Raw genomic sequence first — 16,290 nt, 5'->3', positions numbered from 1 at the left:
TTCTGACCAAACCAGCTGTGCTGTCACAAAATCAAGCTCGTACGCACACATAGACTCAGTTTTAAGATGAGCACAGAGTAACTTCTTAACATGAAAACAAATTTTTGTGTCATGCTCATCATTCTGCACCGTGACGGTCAAACATCCAAGTGAGCAACAATCAAAACACATTTTTGAGTGTAGGGAGGCTTTAACAATTACAAACATAAAAAGTGATACATATTGAAGTTTCTCTCATCCTCTAGTTTGACTACTGCTCCTGGGTGCCTAATAGCTCACTCCTCCTGTGCAAACCTCCTCCGACCACTAAGGGGCAGTCAAGCATGAAGACAATTTTGGAGACCCTCCCAAATGTTGGACAGTCAGTCAGCATTGTAGCAATGTTGTGGGTACTTTCAGACCAGTACACTGATGTGGTAAGTTTAGTGTTGATGAAAACACAAATAAACAAAGCTCATTATAACCCATCCAAATTGCCAAAGTGCATTAAGAAATTGCGCCACACACAAAGTGCCGTGTCAGTCGGATTTACTGTTTTGTTTTTGTCATTTTGACAGATTCCCTTGGGTACATACCCTGAAGAACAGTTCGATGAGCCTGCGCCAAAGCAGATGATTAAGGCATTTCAAGCAGAGCTGTCCTTTCTCAGTGAAGTAATTACAGAAAGAAACTCAGAGCTTCAAGTACCCTATACATATCTGAACCCTACTCAGATAGAGAACAGTATAACTATCTAAGTAACCCAGAAGAAACCATTCTTATCTTTCGGTTTCAGTCACCACATCCGTCCCTTTTTGACATATCTTGCATTCTGAGGTGCATTAAACTTTGAATTTGGTAACATACAGTAAGTGAAGTGGTAGTGACAGTTATTGGGTGGTTTCATGTTGGGTGAAGAATAATATCTTTTGGTTCTATCATGTTAAGTGGGGCTACGGTTGGGTACCCGTATCTTTGTTTGAATTATGTATCACGTAGACCTATGTTGAGAAATACAGTTACATAAAAGAGCAGTTTGGCAGCAAATGCTTAAGCTTGGATTCATGATCTGTATCAATTGGGCCACTGTGCAAAACAGCAAACATCTGCTGATAAAGGATGACATAATGCGCTGAAATGTAACCGCTCGGTACTCCATATTATAAGACATGAAACTGGCTTTGATGAAATGATCTCGCAAGAAACTAGGTTCCTCAGCATTTACCTGCACAGAAGACCAAGAACACGGTAGCCTATTTTCTGTTTGCCAGTGCTGTTAGGAGCTAACTGAAATGTTAAAAGTGCATGTCTTCTATGTATTTAATTTCTTTTTACCTTTTCATGATGTTTATACAAAATGTAGAAGTATATATGATGATGTATGACTGCTTATGTACTTGTGCGGGGACAAGCTTCACCAGTATGAACTTTGATTTACCGAGGACTCTTTGTTTGCTTTGTTTGCAGTTCAAATTAAAAATGTGAACCAATGATTCGACATGTGTTGCATACTTATTAGAGATGTAGAAGTCAATATAACTTGAGTGAGAGTAAAAAAGAATGTATTTAGTGAAAACACTACTTTATTATGTGTAGTTCATTAGTAACTCACAAGCAAATCAGTTGTTTTTGTAAAACAAAGCTAAAACCACAGAGGGACCACATATGAGAAGAATCTGGATTGAGATTTCCTGCCTCGCAATGGCTGTAGGACTAGTCTTCATTCATTTTGTGATAGTAGTCAATGAGATGTTTCACAAAGCTGAATGTTGGAATTTAGGTGGGTGGGTGTCATGCTTGCAGCTACTCTGTAGGCGAGACTGACTTGAACTTAAAGGAACGGAGCAGAATATATCTTATTTTGTAAATACTGGATAACTACTGGGTACAGTAAAGGGGCACGAAACAAAATGAGCAGATCCATATGCAGATTGAAAATAATGATTTTAGGTTAGGTGGGTTAGGCAATGAAAGCAAGTCAGAGGAGGAAATCTTTTCGAGGGATCTATTCGAGGAATTTTTAAGTTATTTTAAGTTTTTTTTTTCATGCTGTTTTTGACCATCATCCTTTCCATATTTGTGAAAGAAACCTGGCAACACTTATTGTGCTTATAGTCAAACATCTATCCATTTCACCAAAGAGACTGAATGAAAATGTGAATTACCTTGAAGAGATAATATCGAAAATATTCATTTAAATATACGTCTATTAAGTCACTATCTATTGCCAAGTGAGGTAACGAAATGAGTGAGTGAGCCTACTGTTGAAAAGGTATTGCAATATTTACATATCTGCAGTATTACAAACTGGGTGTCTGTGGCGACATTTCCAGAAAAAAAGTTACATTAAGTTACTCCTAATGCAAACCGAAAATTCCTACTGAGGCAGATTCACATTAAAAACATTTAACTGGCGAAAGACGAGTTGACTTTTATTATGAAGTAGGCTAGTCAAAAATGCGTCTACAAAACAAGACAACGGTCATTTTGGGCATCTTTGGACAGCGGATCAGTTTGAAATATTGCAGGGAGTGATGGAACAAGAAGCATAGCCACACTGAGCTGTTAGATGAAGAGCTGCAGGCGACAGGCTGCACACTTCTCAACTTCTCAGCGAGGTAACCAACTCCTTTCACTGCGCCCCGCTGTTTGCTGACTCATGCCGTGTGCACCATAAAATGAGATCCCAGTTGCTCACAGAACGATGGAAAAAGGCCAATTACTGCCTGAGCTCCAACTAAAATGACAAGTTTGTTTTTGCTGCCACCAGAATTCTGTAACCTGTAGTATTAAACCACATTTTATGTTACTACCCGTAACTACAGGTGTCAGCGACTAAATCCAGGACTGAAATCTTCAACATTGCCACGTTGCAATTTGTACAGCTGAGCAATCTCAAGAGAAGCAGCCAGACCTGACACCTCGCGTAGCAACTCATGTTCAGATCAGAGCAAAGCGAAATACATGACCTTACAGTTGGACTGTATCACCAATGGTCATTTGGGAAGTAAAACTGGATGGGTCCTAGGAGCTTCTGATTGGTGTTTGTGTATATTTCAGGTGCTTGGTTCCACCATACACAAATGACACAAATAAAATGCCCTTTTCAACACGTTGAACTTACTTCATTGTACTATTTATATTGATCCTCAATTCCAGACGGGGACCTACACCATGAGAACTAGTTTGTCTCTAGGGAAACTTCTGCTGGTCAAGGTGGAGAAAGATCCCTATTTTGTTCACTCGGAAGATGAGTGGTACTGTTCCACCATAGCGGTGACGACGCCAGAAGGAGATGCCATTCTCTTCCCCTGTTACAAATGGCTCTCCAGGGGAGAGCTGGTGGAGCTGAGAGGAGGGAGACGTCTGCTTCAAATTCTCCAATTAATTTATTATAGATAATTAATATTAGTATTTATGGATATTACTTCTTTTAACACTTTTTTTGTTTGTTTTTTATGGCAGTTATTACTTTTAAACATTAATTTGACTGCTGTTACATTCTTTTCACCTCTCAGCCATGAAAGATTTTGAGGAGGACCATCCCCTGTTGATTGACCACCGGCAAAAAGAGCTTGTGCCAGTAAGTATGCAGTACATTATGTACTTAGAGCTGCAGTTTTGGCCTCAGAAACTTATACGGGGAAATTCCACAGTGTTTTTAGCTAACTTTGTTCATTTGTGTGATTTTTTAGATGGTAGATTATGGCTCAAGTACTACCCCTCATCAACACAGTTTCAATAATCTGTCTGTGCTCCTAGCTGAAGTCCAGTTTTCCAGTTTTGCTGCTTAACTCACAACAGGAATGTCATTGTCATAGTTTCAAACTAATAGGTGACTGCATATAAGGATTTGGCAGACACACTTTCATCACCTTAAACAGTTTTTTATAGATCACTGACAAGTGATCTAACAGCCCAATCAGAAATTATTCCAACCGTGTTTAGTTCATAAAACTCTACCTTTATTGTCTGAACTTACAAAGCTAATTATTATACAGTTTAGCACTCTGGGGAACTGGAAAAAATGAATTATTGTATATCTGAACAGCAAGCCTACAGCAAGTAGGTTGGGTTAGTTGACTTTCAAAGTTCAAACTAATCAGTTAGTTCCAGTACATGGGCTAAAACCAATGACCCATTATTTCTGCTTGCAGATCAGTTCTGCCTCCACTATATAACTAAAAAACAACATGCTGCTACATTATCAAAAAACGATGCATCCAAGATGTGACAAACCTTTGTGGGGTATCTTTCAAACCGTTTTACTGAGTTTTCTGGATAGGTTTGCTTAGTAAAATGCTGAAGTTATTTTTTTATTCAGTCCATGGTAAGAGAAATTGTTTACTTAACACCTTACTAAAGTTTATTTTCCCACAGAGAGAAAAGGCAAACATGGGCCTAAGCAATAAAATGGACTCAGCAATAAGTTATCTGTAATCAATTTTAAATATAACATATTTATTAGTAGGGGGAAACCACATATTCAGTCCTGTGGAAATTGTTTTGAATTATTAACTTTTTTGTCAGCTCTAGAATCTATTTGCCATTGTAAGGTGATGTAAACTCGATAAAAAGTTGTCTAATGATAGAATATTTTCCAAAAAAATTATATTTGGCAAGTTTATTCTAAGTATGATTATACCTCGAAATATTTACAGACTTGAAATATGTTCTGTTAAAAAAGATTCAGCAATGAAATAAAAAAAACTGCAAAGCCACAAAGCATCCCTTGTGAAGGTTTTGACTGCATTCCATCTCAAATGTCAATGACACAATGTAATCTTAAATAAATAAAATGTGCTAGCAATGTTGAATTATATTTATTTTAAAGATTAGCTTCACCTTTTCTTTCCGTCGTTAAATAAGAGATGCTGTCCCTCATAGGTAAAAGACATGTTTTTATACAATGTAAACATCTTTTAGGACAAACAATCTTGTTTTTAGTTAAATGACGATGATATAATTCAAACCTGAACAATGAAAAACATTTTAGACATTATACATCATATTTGCCAATTGCTTTTCTTCCAGAGTATGTTACAGGGCCACGGAAGGAAGATGATTTTTATGGATCCCAGTTTCTGAACAGATCCACCCCAATGTGATCAGAGCCGCTGCTCAGAGCTTCCCAAATATTTCCAGTCACAGAGGTAATGGCGAAGCTGTTCGTGGAAAAGGGCTGCTCTCTGCAGGAGAAAATGGAAGTATGAAAGAAGAGTGGCTTTAAATGGGTGATAATCTTTTCTTTGAGAGACGATTTGTACATTTAAAGCCTGTACTTATATCTCACTGGAAAGTCGCTAAATAGTAATTCCTTGGTTTATTACAAATAGGTGCTACCTCTTAATGCCTTAAACAGTTCTTTCTTCTGCCTTTCCTTCCCATACAGAAGAGCGATATATTCCATTATGACCAAAAGAAGATGGATGGAATACCTACTGCACATGACCGCTTGTCTGTTTTTCTACTTGAACCAAGAAAACTGATGCCAGTTGCATCACCACTCACTTTCTGGCAGGGGTTTATACAATTGCCACTCTTGGCAGCGCCCCAATGATTAATCCCCTCTACGAGGTATAATTACACAGCAGAGATCATAGAGCTGGTTCACTTTTTTTTCTATTTCCTGGACCTGAACTGATGATCCGGCTTTGTAATGAATGATTTTTGAGGTATTTTATGTTCTTATTGGGGAGTTAATAGTAGAGAGGAGACAGGAATTAAGGGGAAAGAGATGAGGAATGTATGCAATACAGGGCGCCGGTTGAACTTGAACCACTGATGGTGCGATTGAGAACCTTAAACCTCTAGGCCCCCAGGACACTCCATAACTTTGTATCTTAACATATCTTTTTTGGGGATGTCAACATATTATACAGTACAAAATAATTTTACACTTTAACATATCAATTTAGGAGAAATGTATTATACTAAATTACACACAGATAATAAATAGATAAATAAATATTAGGAACAAGCAATAGAGAGGAAAAAAGTTGGAGGGAGCTATAATAATAATAATAATAATCTTTATTTATAGAACACTTTTCTAAGCCCACGTTACAAAGTGCTTCACACAGGGCAACAACTTCAAAACAAGCAGATCCTGAAACCAGTTTCCGATAGAATAATAAGAAAAGTGTTGCCAGCAAAAGGGCAGTCAATAAAAATCAAGTAAAATCAGAAGCAGCTCTTCAATGAAAGTATATTTTAGGAAGAAATTTAAAAGAGGTCACTGATTCTACTGAACTATTTCCTCAGGCAACTCGTTCCATAGCTTCGGGGCTCTGACTGCGAATGCTCCGTCACCTGTAGTTTTCACCCACGCCTCTGAAAGACCCCTACCCAACGATCTCAAGCTACATACTGGCTCGTTTGGAACTAGGAGGTCAGATACACAGCAGGGAGAGAGGCCACGAAGAGCCCTAAAAGTCAACAGTAAGATCTTAAAATCAATTCTAAAACACACTGAGAGCCAGCGCAAGGAGGCTGGGGGGGGGGGTTGAATATCCAGCGTGTCGCAGCTGGCTAAAGAGTTTTTATACTGAATTACTTTACAAAACAAGCTTGTTTAGAGACTTTGTGTCAGGTGTGCGTGCATTTGGATTCAAATAGGAGGCCATCTGAACAGTGAGTCAATTTGTTACTTCCAGACACACACACACACACACACACACACACACACACACACACACACACACACACATATATATATATATATATATATATATTTTTTTTTTTTTTTATGAGACACTCTAATTTGTCTTATGTATGGTGCCCTGTAAATGTGACAGAATGGGACGTCCCTCTTTCTTCCCCCTCTTTGCGGTAAACTACACCAGTCCAAACAAGATCCGAGACCCGATTATTTTTAGTCTACACCACACCGGCCACACGGCCCTGCTATATATAATAACACGTGCTATAATACAGGCTATAATAACCCAAGCTGCCGTGCTAAACAACCGAGGACTGTTAGTCGAGACTGCAGCAATGCTATTCAGATTCGGCGTCATTCTCACGCCGGAGTCTTCGGACGTTGAGGTCTTCGTGTTGGGTTCGCGTGCGGAAATGGGCCACTGGGACCCCGGCAGGGCGGTTCAGATGAAACCCTCGCAGACGCTCCTGTCGCCCCATGAACCGAGTCTGTGGACCGGCGACGTGCCGCTGGCGGAGCCTTTCAGAGACACCCTGTGGTTCAAGTTCGTCAAGAGACTCGGGGGCACTTATATCTGGGAAGGTACACGGCAACGTTGCAGTCTTGCGTATCCCACTGATCAGCGTACGTAAGGATAGTGCATTAGGAGACGTCAGGCGGGTTTCATGTAATTCCCATCGACGGAAGAATTTCAGGCAAGAGACGAAAGCAGCTCCGCCATGTTTGATGCATAGCGTAATTTATCCTTACTGCCGCACGATGGCAGTAAAGGGACACTTGTCATCCACTACATGATCACTGGCTCCATGGTCTCACTCTACCTGAATACTCAAATAGTGGTGCTTTTGTGATGGGGGGTTTAATAAAAGTAGCAATTCCACAGTGTAAACATATTACAAGTAAAAGTCCTGCACTCAAAATTATGCAAAGGTATTATCCTACAAATTTCATCAGAGAAAGGACTCAGAATGCAAAATGGCCACTTTCAGAGTGTTATATTATTATTTATATTGCTGGATTTTTATTATAATTGATTCTGTAACATCTCAGCAGCATTTTAATGCTGGAGCTGGTTGAGGTGGAGCTACTTTTTTACTTTATATATGGTTGGTTTGCTTATAAAAACACAGCATATTTTATAAAGATATAATTATGCTGCTTATATGTTTTCTATTTAATTAATCTGCAGGGTAACCAGTTGAGTAACTAGATACTGTCCCTGCTGGATGAATGAGGTGGAAGTGCAATATTTCCCTCTGAATTCTTGTGTAGTTAAAGCTTTATGTGGCAGAAAATGTAAATACTCAAGACGATTGTAAATACCTCAAAAAGTAAATGTACCCTACTTTGCTACTCTCCACCACTGGTTCTTATTAGCAGCAGAGACATTTTTTCCTTCTTTACTTGAGGATTGAACAGCTGTTTACCGTTTAATGCAACATAACACATTACATTGTGTCCTTCAAAGAAAAATGCAGGCCACATCTGACTTTTTTTTTTTTTTTTTCCTAGGAGAGACATCCTTCTAAAACATCTTTATGACTACTCTGTGTACCAAAACATGCTAAAATGGGTATTTGTTCACTAACTTGCACAATGCTTGTCTTCTTGTTCACCAGGTAGCGGTCCAAGCCACGACAGGTGGTGTTCATATGATGAGAGGAACATTGTTGACGGAGTGTACTGCCACCCGATTGGTCACTGGATAGAGGAAACAGGACACACAGATGAGATGAAACACACCACCAACTTTTACTTCGGTGTGGCTGGTCAGAAGGCCATACATTTTTCCAGGTAATACAACAAAAGCCTTCTCTGCTTGTTGTTTATGGGGAATGCTGTGGGTGTGACGAGTGAAGCATGTCACCGTTTCAGCTAAAGATACTGAAATCACGGTGTTGGTAAGTTGGCAGCCTGACATTAGTGTTACAGGTAGGGGGCATCGGTGGCATTTTATTTGAAGTCAGTCTTGCAACATGAATGCAAACTACCGAGGTGTACTTTAGAAAGATGCATGCCAGCATTAGAAATTCAGGGTGTTTTTTTTTTTTTTAATTGTTGTTGTTGTTGTTGAGCTTTACCTCTGACCCCGAGTAAAAAAGAGGATTTATGCTAGGTGGGTAAACTAAGACAGAAAACAAACTGGCAGACTTTGATATTTTTGATAGTATATTTTTATCGTTTTTCACAGCCCATCATCTGGATGAGTGAAACATGACACCCCCTTAGAGTCCTGCACAGTCTCTGTACTTCATCCCATTCTATAAAATCAACATTTATGAACAATGAAGTCCCATTATGTGACTTCGCCCAGCCAAGAAATAGTCTGGCTCATTACATCCTGTAAAACCGCAATTTGTCACTTCTAAACTTCGGCTTTAGTATGGATTAAACAAACAAGATATATCTTGTCAATTAGTGAGGTTTTGAGGTGCTGGTAGGTGGATTTTGTTATTTTGGTACAGAGCCAGGCTGGCGGCGTTACCCCTGTGCCTTTATTCTAAGCTAAGCTAACTAGCTATTGAAGGAAACTTCATGTTTATCTTCTCAACTAACTCTCGGCAAGTAAGCAAATAAAAACAGAGATCCCACAATCCTGAACTATTGCTTTAAAGGTTTTCTGTTGTCATTTTCAGTCATTTGGACATTCATATATTCTTTGCCTCACATCTGCAGGTTCAAGTGAAAAAAAGCCTTTAGCTCCTGAATTGCCAAAGTAAACTTTGTGAATCCTGAAGTAAATACAGTGGTCCAATGAAATGTGGTACTTGAAAGTTTTATGCCTTTGTGATGTGAAATCTGATGTGAAAATTTAATAATGCTAAAAAATTAATGAGGTCCCCTGGGGTTAGTAACTTTCCATGCTGAACTGTAAGGATCAAATCAGCTCCCCTTTTCTTATCTTCCTTACAGTTTTCAAACATAACCAATCTTCCTTAGTAAGGCTTGTGCATTAATCTATGTTCTCAGTGCAAGCTTGAATTTTGCTTTGTCCTGATACTAAATCTAAGACTGAAGAGAAAATGCTTCTGCGGCACTTCAGTGTCCTGCAAAGAGGGCAGGGCAGTCATGTCATACTGCCCTTTTATGATGGAGGTTACAGGGCAGACAAAGCCTCGGTCACCCTATAATGCCTTTTCACTCCTTTGCTTTTTAACCTTGTTCTCTGCCATTTAGTTATAATCATTGCCTGTCACTTTTGCAAATGATTTTTCTTCGAAAAAGCTGACCACTAGCAGTTGTGTTATTACCTCCTCAACCTTGTTGGCGATCTCAGTGGAATATAGAGGTCATTCGTCTTTATTTTTAAGGCAAATCATACAGTGACTGGCTCATTTTGCCTAAGTGACTGAGAGTTACGGAGCAGCCTTTGTGGGACTCCTTGGTATGTTTTTTTTTAATCTCCTTCTTATCCATAAGGTTATTAGAGAAAGGTAGTGAGTTGTTCGTGTCAGCTCATAACATCTCAGTGACTTCCAGTCAAAATAGGGCTAAACTTTTATTACAGAATTCCAAGTGGGATCCTTACCAGATACTCTGTTTTTTCATTATTTATCACAGATAAATGTAAATAAATCTGTCAAAGAAGTTGCTGAAAATCAGTGGTTTGCATGTGCACTGTTACCTTAAACCCTTTTTGCACCTTGCCTGGCATTTATTCTGCAAGTTTTTGTAGGTTATGAGACTCCAGCACGATTTCAGCATCCTTTCAATGTCTCATGCTGTGAGTGTGTTTTGCCTTTTTCCATTCGCTTTCCTTCATCTAGGAAAGCAAACTCTCCTTGCTCATCTCTGAATCGTTTGCTACAATCTTTAGCCACGCTAGCAGTATGGCTCTGGAAATGCCAATGTCCATTGAGCAGTCAGTCAGTCAGTCAGTCAGTCTGTCCGTCCGTCCACCACTTTGGTCCAGACTGAAATATCTCAACAACTGTTGACATGGATGGCCATCAGATTTTGTACAGACATTCATGGTGCCCAGAGGACGATTCCAACTGACTTTGGTTATCCCCCTGACTTTTCCTCTAGAGCCACCGTGAGGATGACATTTGTGGTTTTTAGTGAATGTATCCACAAGTATTGAGTGTATTGCTGAGATATTAGGTACATATATCCATGGTGCCCAGAGGATGAACGTATGACTTTGGTCAGTTATCAGTAGTTAAAAGGAACCCCCCCCCCCCCCCCCAAAAAAAAAATTAAAACCAAAAACACCACACAGTCCACCACCATGTTTTACAGTTGCTTCTTACAATATAAACACACATTTATGACATTTAGAATTTTGAAGTCAAAGCAATATTGAAGCCTGAGAAGTAGTGACAGAAAGGATTGGAGGGCTTGGTGTAATTTTCTAAATCTCTGAGGTTAGCTGCAAGAAAAAAAGGGATGGTTTGGAGGATGCATGTTCATATTTGAATAAAATCTGTATAATGAGCCTAAACTTATGATAGCAAATAGTCACACACACACACACACACACACACACACACACACACACACACACAACTACCCATGCATGCCTTCCCTTTCACGGGCATATACACAGTGCCATGGTATACCAGGCACAGCAGAAATTAACCACAGATCCCTGAAGCAGTGAGCATATAACTTGCATAAAAATGAGCCGGCTTGGCTGCTGCCATCAGGTTTTAATTTGTGTCCGAAGACCTTACAAGGCTTGAGTCAAGGACCTGTGTTCAGTAGGAAGGACTGTGCCCTCATATCTTGCCAATTAAAAGCTTTTTAAATTAATCTCTCAGACCTTGCATCTGTGTAGTCCCATGTATGATTCTGAGTCACCTCTGTATTGAAGCATTATATGATTCAAAGAGACTTAAGCTCACTATTTAGCTGGTGCCTCATCTCTTGTGCTCATAGTCAGAGAAGAAGAGGCCTAAGGGTTATATAGTAATTTTTGTAATGAGTTTTTATTACTGCTGAACTGAACAAATGGGGTATTTCAACATGTGGAGATTTTGTCAATTTTTAAAATCATCTTGGAGCAAGTAAACACTAGAAACAGACAAAACAGACATCCTTAAATTAAATCCTCAAAAATTAACATATAATCCTGCATTGTTTGGTTAAATTATGCAGTGTATGAAAAGACAATTTAAAATAATAAAACCATCTACTAGCATGAATATTTCTTATATTTTCATTTTATTGTAATAGACTGAAAAATTCAAATTGCCAGTAATATAAGGGATAATAAGAAAAGTGTTCTCGCAGAACTTGTAGAGTTAAATCTTTTGATATAATTATATAGACCTCTTGATACATATAGTGACTATGAGAGTAAGAAAAAGAGGTGTATAATTCTTCAGTGACAAAAAAGGACATTTGATTCACCTACAACAAAGCTGTTTTGTAGATATATTTATGTACAAAACAGAGGTCCTCTGGTAACAGCCAGTCAGGACTAGAGACTTTCACTGCAGTGCAACACTTGAACATCACAGATTAACAGCATCTTTTCATCCTTTTATGTGTCACCTCCTCTGGTTGTTGACTTTATGCAGGCTAACGGGCACTGAATGTAGTATTCCTCAGACCATAGTTGTCAGGAAGAAAACTAGAGGGACAAGAGGTATCATTGGCATCATATTGGTATCATACCATCATTGGTATGAGTGAGAGAGGGAGGAATGTAGGATAAAAGAAAAACAGATAAACCTTTTGCTTATTAGCGATCTGCTATGATCAACTTTCTTCTGATCTGTCTGTAAAACACTTTTCAAAAAAGCAACTTATCCTTTCTACATTATCTCAAGTTTTTAAATCTTGCTTTTGAATGGTAGATCCATTCCAATCCTGTGTAATCTAATAATATTCACCTTTACATTATCCTACAAATTTCTTAGTGGCTTGTCAGTCATTGCCTAGACCTCACGACAAATTTCAACGTGTAACATATTGTATAATTAGGACTTAAACATAAAAGTAAATGATTCATGCGTTTGTTGCCCCCAGGGTGCTACCACGTATTTGGCTGGGCAGCTGCCCTCGACAGGTAGAACATGTGACGATCAAGATGAAGCATGAGTTGGGCATTACTGCGGTGATGAACTTCCAGACAGAGTGGGATGTGGTGAACAACTCCTATGGCTGCAGACGCAACCCTGAGGAAGCCATGACCCCGGAGACCATGATGCATTTGTACAAGGACTGTGGCCTGGTGTATGTGTGGATACCAACATCTGACATGAGCACTGAGGGTAAGAAGAATTTTGTGGCATATATTCATTAATAATAACAGTATTTAGTTAAGTCAGATCGAGGGAAGAGACACAGCTTTGGGCTGTTACTGACTCGATGTCTTACTGAAAGACAGTTTGGCAGTGCACACGGTTGAAGCTCTACACTCAGTCATAATGCCAACCTTCACTGTGCTGTTTTTTCAGAAAGCTCAATGAGTTTCATTCAAACATTTCTAAGGTCAGAAAATCAGCAAGGATTAATTTTTTATCAACAGTTTCCAGAGCTAGATGAATGTGAGAAATACACCTCAAAAGGATCTGTGATTGATGAAATTACAGCCAACGATGAACACAAATCACCCTCCAAGGTTTCTTTTACCGAGAACATTAAGAATTATTCATAAAGTACAGTATCTCATGCATTGTGTTAGTCACAAAATATGTGCTATTTACAGTACGCTTCTACATTGAATTAAGGCAAAGAAAATTCAGAATTACACAAGATAATCTTTGGTGTGACCCACCTCTTGATACTTAGTTCATTCCTAACAGTATAGTATTTTCCTATGGAATCCAGCAACCCACACAAGGATTGTGATAAATGTACATTTTAAGTATGCATGGGTATGGTTTGAGGCAAACAACTACTTAAACAGTGACTGAGAGTCATTTAAGGTATATTTAAGTTTCTTCTCAAAAGGGTGATGCAAAGTGGTAAATATCCAAGTTAATCCATACAGGTCACAGTATGTTAAAGGGCAAGTGTTGTGATATTCTATATTTTTCTTAATGTCAACAAATCCCATGAAAAAACAAAAATCGTCTCGTATTGTATCGTCTGAGTATCCAAAGCGTGATACATCATTCCTCTGTGCCTCCATTTTTGACCAAAAACTATTAAAAACACATTAAGGAGCTAAATCATTGCATTAGGCGACATGTTTCTTAACTCTGAGTCAATCCCACATGTATCTTCCTGGTTCTGTAAATACTCAGTGGAGCACCAAATGTGTATAAATCCACAGCTGGAATTAGTCCACCAAAAATGAACCATAATGTTTGGTAGAAACTACAATACCCAGCTGTTTTGGGAAATCACTGAAATCACTCCTTTAAGTGTACTGGGTGTTACTCTCTCCTTATACAGGTCGTATCAGGATGCTTCCCCAGGCTGTATTCTTGCTTCATGGTCTCTTGGAGAGTGGTCACACTGTCTATGTTCACTGTAACGCTGGAGTAGGCAGGTCGACGGCTGCTCTGTGTGGCCTGTTAATGTACATCCTCGGCTGGAGCCTGAGGAAGGTGCAGTACTTTGTTGCAGCCAGGAGGCCAGCAGTGTACATAGATGAGGAGGCTTTAGTCCAGGCTCAGGCAGACTTCATCCGGAAGTTTGGACAACTGCGACCATCCGTCTCTTACCCCGAGACATGACAGTGTCATTGTGCTGAAGTCTTCAGAATTGAAGAAGAAATTTACAGTTATGGAGAACTGTACTGTACTGGATTTCTGGAAACTAAAATGGTTCCTGACTTGTGTGAAAAAAAAAAAAACATATATATGTATAGTCAGCTTGAAAGGTGCCAGATGATGAAAAACTGTTGCAAGAAAATTAATTTCTTTTTAGTTACAGCTACTTAAATGTACGTAAATGACCCACTTCCGCTGAGTGGCTTTCAAAATCTTGTTGATGCTGAAGTATCTGGAGAGAGGTCTACTGGCTGCCAGCACAGATGCTAAAAGACATTAATCCTACTTTGATGTGTTAGCTTTAACTTCAGGAATTACTCTCTGCCATTTAGCACATAGAGTTGCAAACTATGCACTTGAGTCAGCTGAGGACACTATTAGTAGTTTTCAGTAAATGCCCGCAGGGGTGTTTGGAAATATAATTTTTTAGCCCCTTTTTGTAATAATCAATAAATAGAGTTGACATTTTGAGAAGACAACTTTTAGCTGATGTGTTGAACAGCAACAATTGAGAGGGACACAGAGCAAAACAAAGCAAATATCACTATACAAGAGATTTCTCATTTCGAGGTGAGAGAGAAGTAGGTCAAAAATATAAACTCTCTTTCTCTTTCCACGGTTGTTATTGCATGATTGTGTATTATTTAAGAGAATTCCCTTTTTTATTTCATAGGGGAAAATTGTCTTTTTTTTCCGGAGAGAAGTCTTAATGCTGCATGAAAATGGCCGTCCTTGCCAAAGCAACCAATCAGTTATTAAAACGGCAATGCCTCTCCATCTCTGTCAAAAAGGTATTTTGCTCCCAGAAAACAAAGAGTACAGCTCCGCCCAACCTCTCGGAGAGCTTGATTGCATTTCATCTTTATTTATTTATCCGAAGGATGCTATTCCGACCCATCTCCTAAATAACAAAAAACACATCCCTGCCTGACATAATAAGACATTATTGGAATACTGTTTGTTGTCAGTTTTGAACTTCTGCCTAGACTCTTATTCAGGAGATATTGCATTTTTTTTAAGATACAACATTTTTGTTACCTGTCCCTGATTTAAGAGAGTTGTGGATTAGAGAATAGGGAGGGTTGTTCTTCTCAAGCACAAGTCTTATAGCTTCTCATTACTTTTCAGTGAGCTCCTGCAGAAGACAGCACCTTATGAGGGTGGGTTGATTGAGTTGGCCTATGTGCTAGCGAAAAGGGAATCATCGTGGATTTCTAAACCTTCCTAAAAATACTCATAAAAACTCAATAGGGAATATGTGACATGCATTTCATTTTCTGAATAAAAAGCAGAATGTGTACAGGTTTGAAAAAAATTATGCCTGTCTATGCCTTACTGTATGTGTGTGGCTGTTGGGGTTTGTCACTTAATGGATGCAAATGTAATAGGTAAACATGTTGCACTTATTCCAGTAGGTTGTTGTCAGTGTTTGATGTTATAAAGTATTTGTAGTCCACATCATTTCCAGGATCTGTCAGTCACCTGCACCATTTACCCCAGATCCTTGCATCTAAATTAGAGTAGATATTAGGGAGCATTTTCAACTGTCAGAGAGACAGCTTTATATGGTGTGGAAGATGTTCCACAAACATCTCTGGAGTTCCATTTAATCCAGAATGCGATGCAAAAATACACTATGTATTTGTGTTTTGCCCACTGTTTTGGCTTGCAGTGTCCCTGCAAGCCATCAACTTATATTTATTTCTTCTGCTGCATCCTCTATGGTGGGGTGGAATTTTCTGTACAAGGCTGGGTATGAATAAAGGAAAAATAATAAATAAAGTGTTGATATCTTTTGAGTTTAATTTTATTGGGCAATAGGAGGAAAGAAACCACACTATACAATACCAGAAAATCCGGTCCTGTCTCTAGCATTCAATCATAACTGATACATCTGTATTAAAGTGTATTTATAGCCAGCACACACGGTAACTCATTGGCCGTTTCTAGATTCTGTCCTTGAACACACCTTGAGGTAAG

The 16,290-nt window shown here is 38.9% G+C and overlaps 2 protein-coding genes across 3 annotated transcripts in view; both read left to right on the top strand.

Annotated features, from left to right (window-relative positions):
* Positions 1–737, top strand: part of si:dkey-17e16.9 (hydroperoxide isomerase ALOXE3) — a 7,638-nt gene extending 6,901 nt beyond the window's left edge. The window contains exons 13-14 of the mRNA XM_040125153.1: positions 246–416; positions 558–737. Of these exons, the coding sequence (XP_039981087.1) occupies positions 246–416; positions 558–737 (351 nt within the window). The remainder of the gene's footprint in view (positions 1–245; positions 417–557) is intronic.
* Positions 738–6,793: 6,056 nt separating this feature from the next.
* epm2a (EPM2A glucan phosphatase, laforin) lies at positions 6,794–16,065 on the top strand. 2 transcript variants are annotated; one of them, XR_005707318.1, is made up of 5 exons: positions 6,794–7,222; positions 8,260–8,434; positions 12,617–12,861; positions 13,991–15,101; positions 15,439–15,461. XR_005707318.1 is itself a non-coding variant. In XM_040125155.1 (4 exons), the coding sequence occupies exons 1-4, from the start codon at positions 6,976–6,978 to the stop codon at positions 14,272–14,274; spliced, it is 951 nt and encodes a 316-aa protein (XP_039981089.1). In that variant the 5' UTR covers positions 6,794–6,975; the 3' UTR covers positions 14,275–16,065. The 2 variants fall into 2 exon arrangements, 1 of the variants encoding a protein (XP_039981089.1); XM_040125155.1 differs by having other exon boundaries at positions 13,991–16,065.
* The last annotated feature ends 225 nt before the right edge of the window (positions 16,066–16,290 follow it).

The sequence above is a fragment of the Xiphias gladius genome, chromosome 4 (assembly GCF_016859285.1).
Source record: "Xiphias gladius isolate SHS-SW01 ecotype Sanya breed wild chromosome 4, ASM1685928v1, whole genome shotgun sequence".
In the NCBI taxonomy this organism is placed as follows: Eukaryota; Metazoa; Chordata; class Actinopteri; order Istiophoriformes; family Xiphiidae; genus Xiphias; species Xiphias gladius.
Note: the sequence above shows the minus strand (reverse complement) of the source record. Positions and strands in the feature narration are given on the sequence as shown.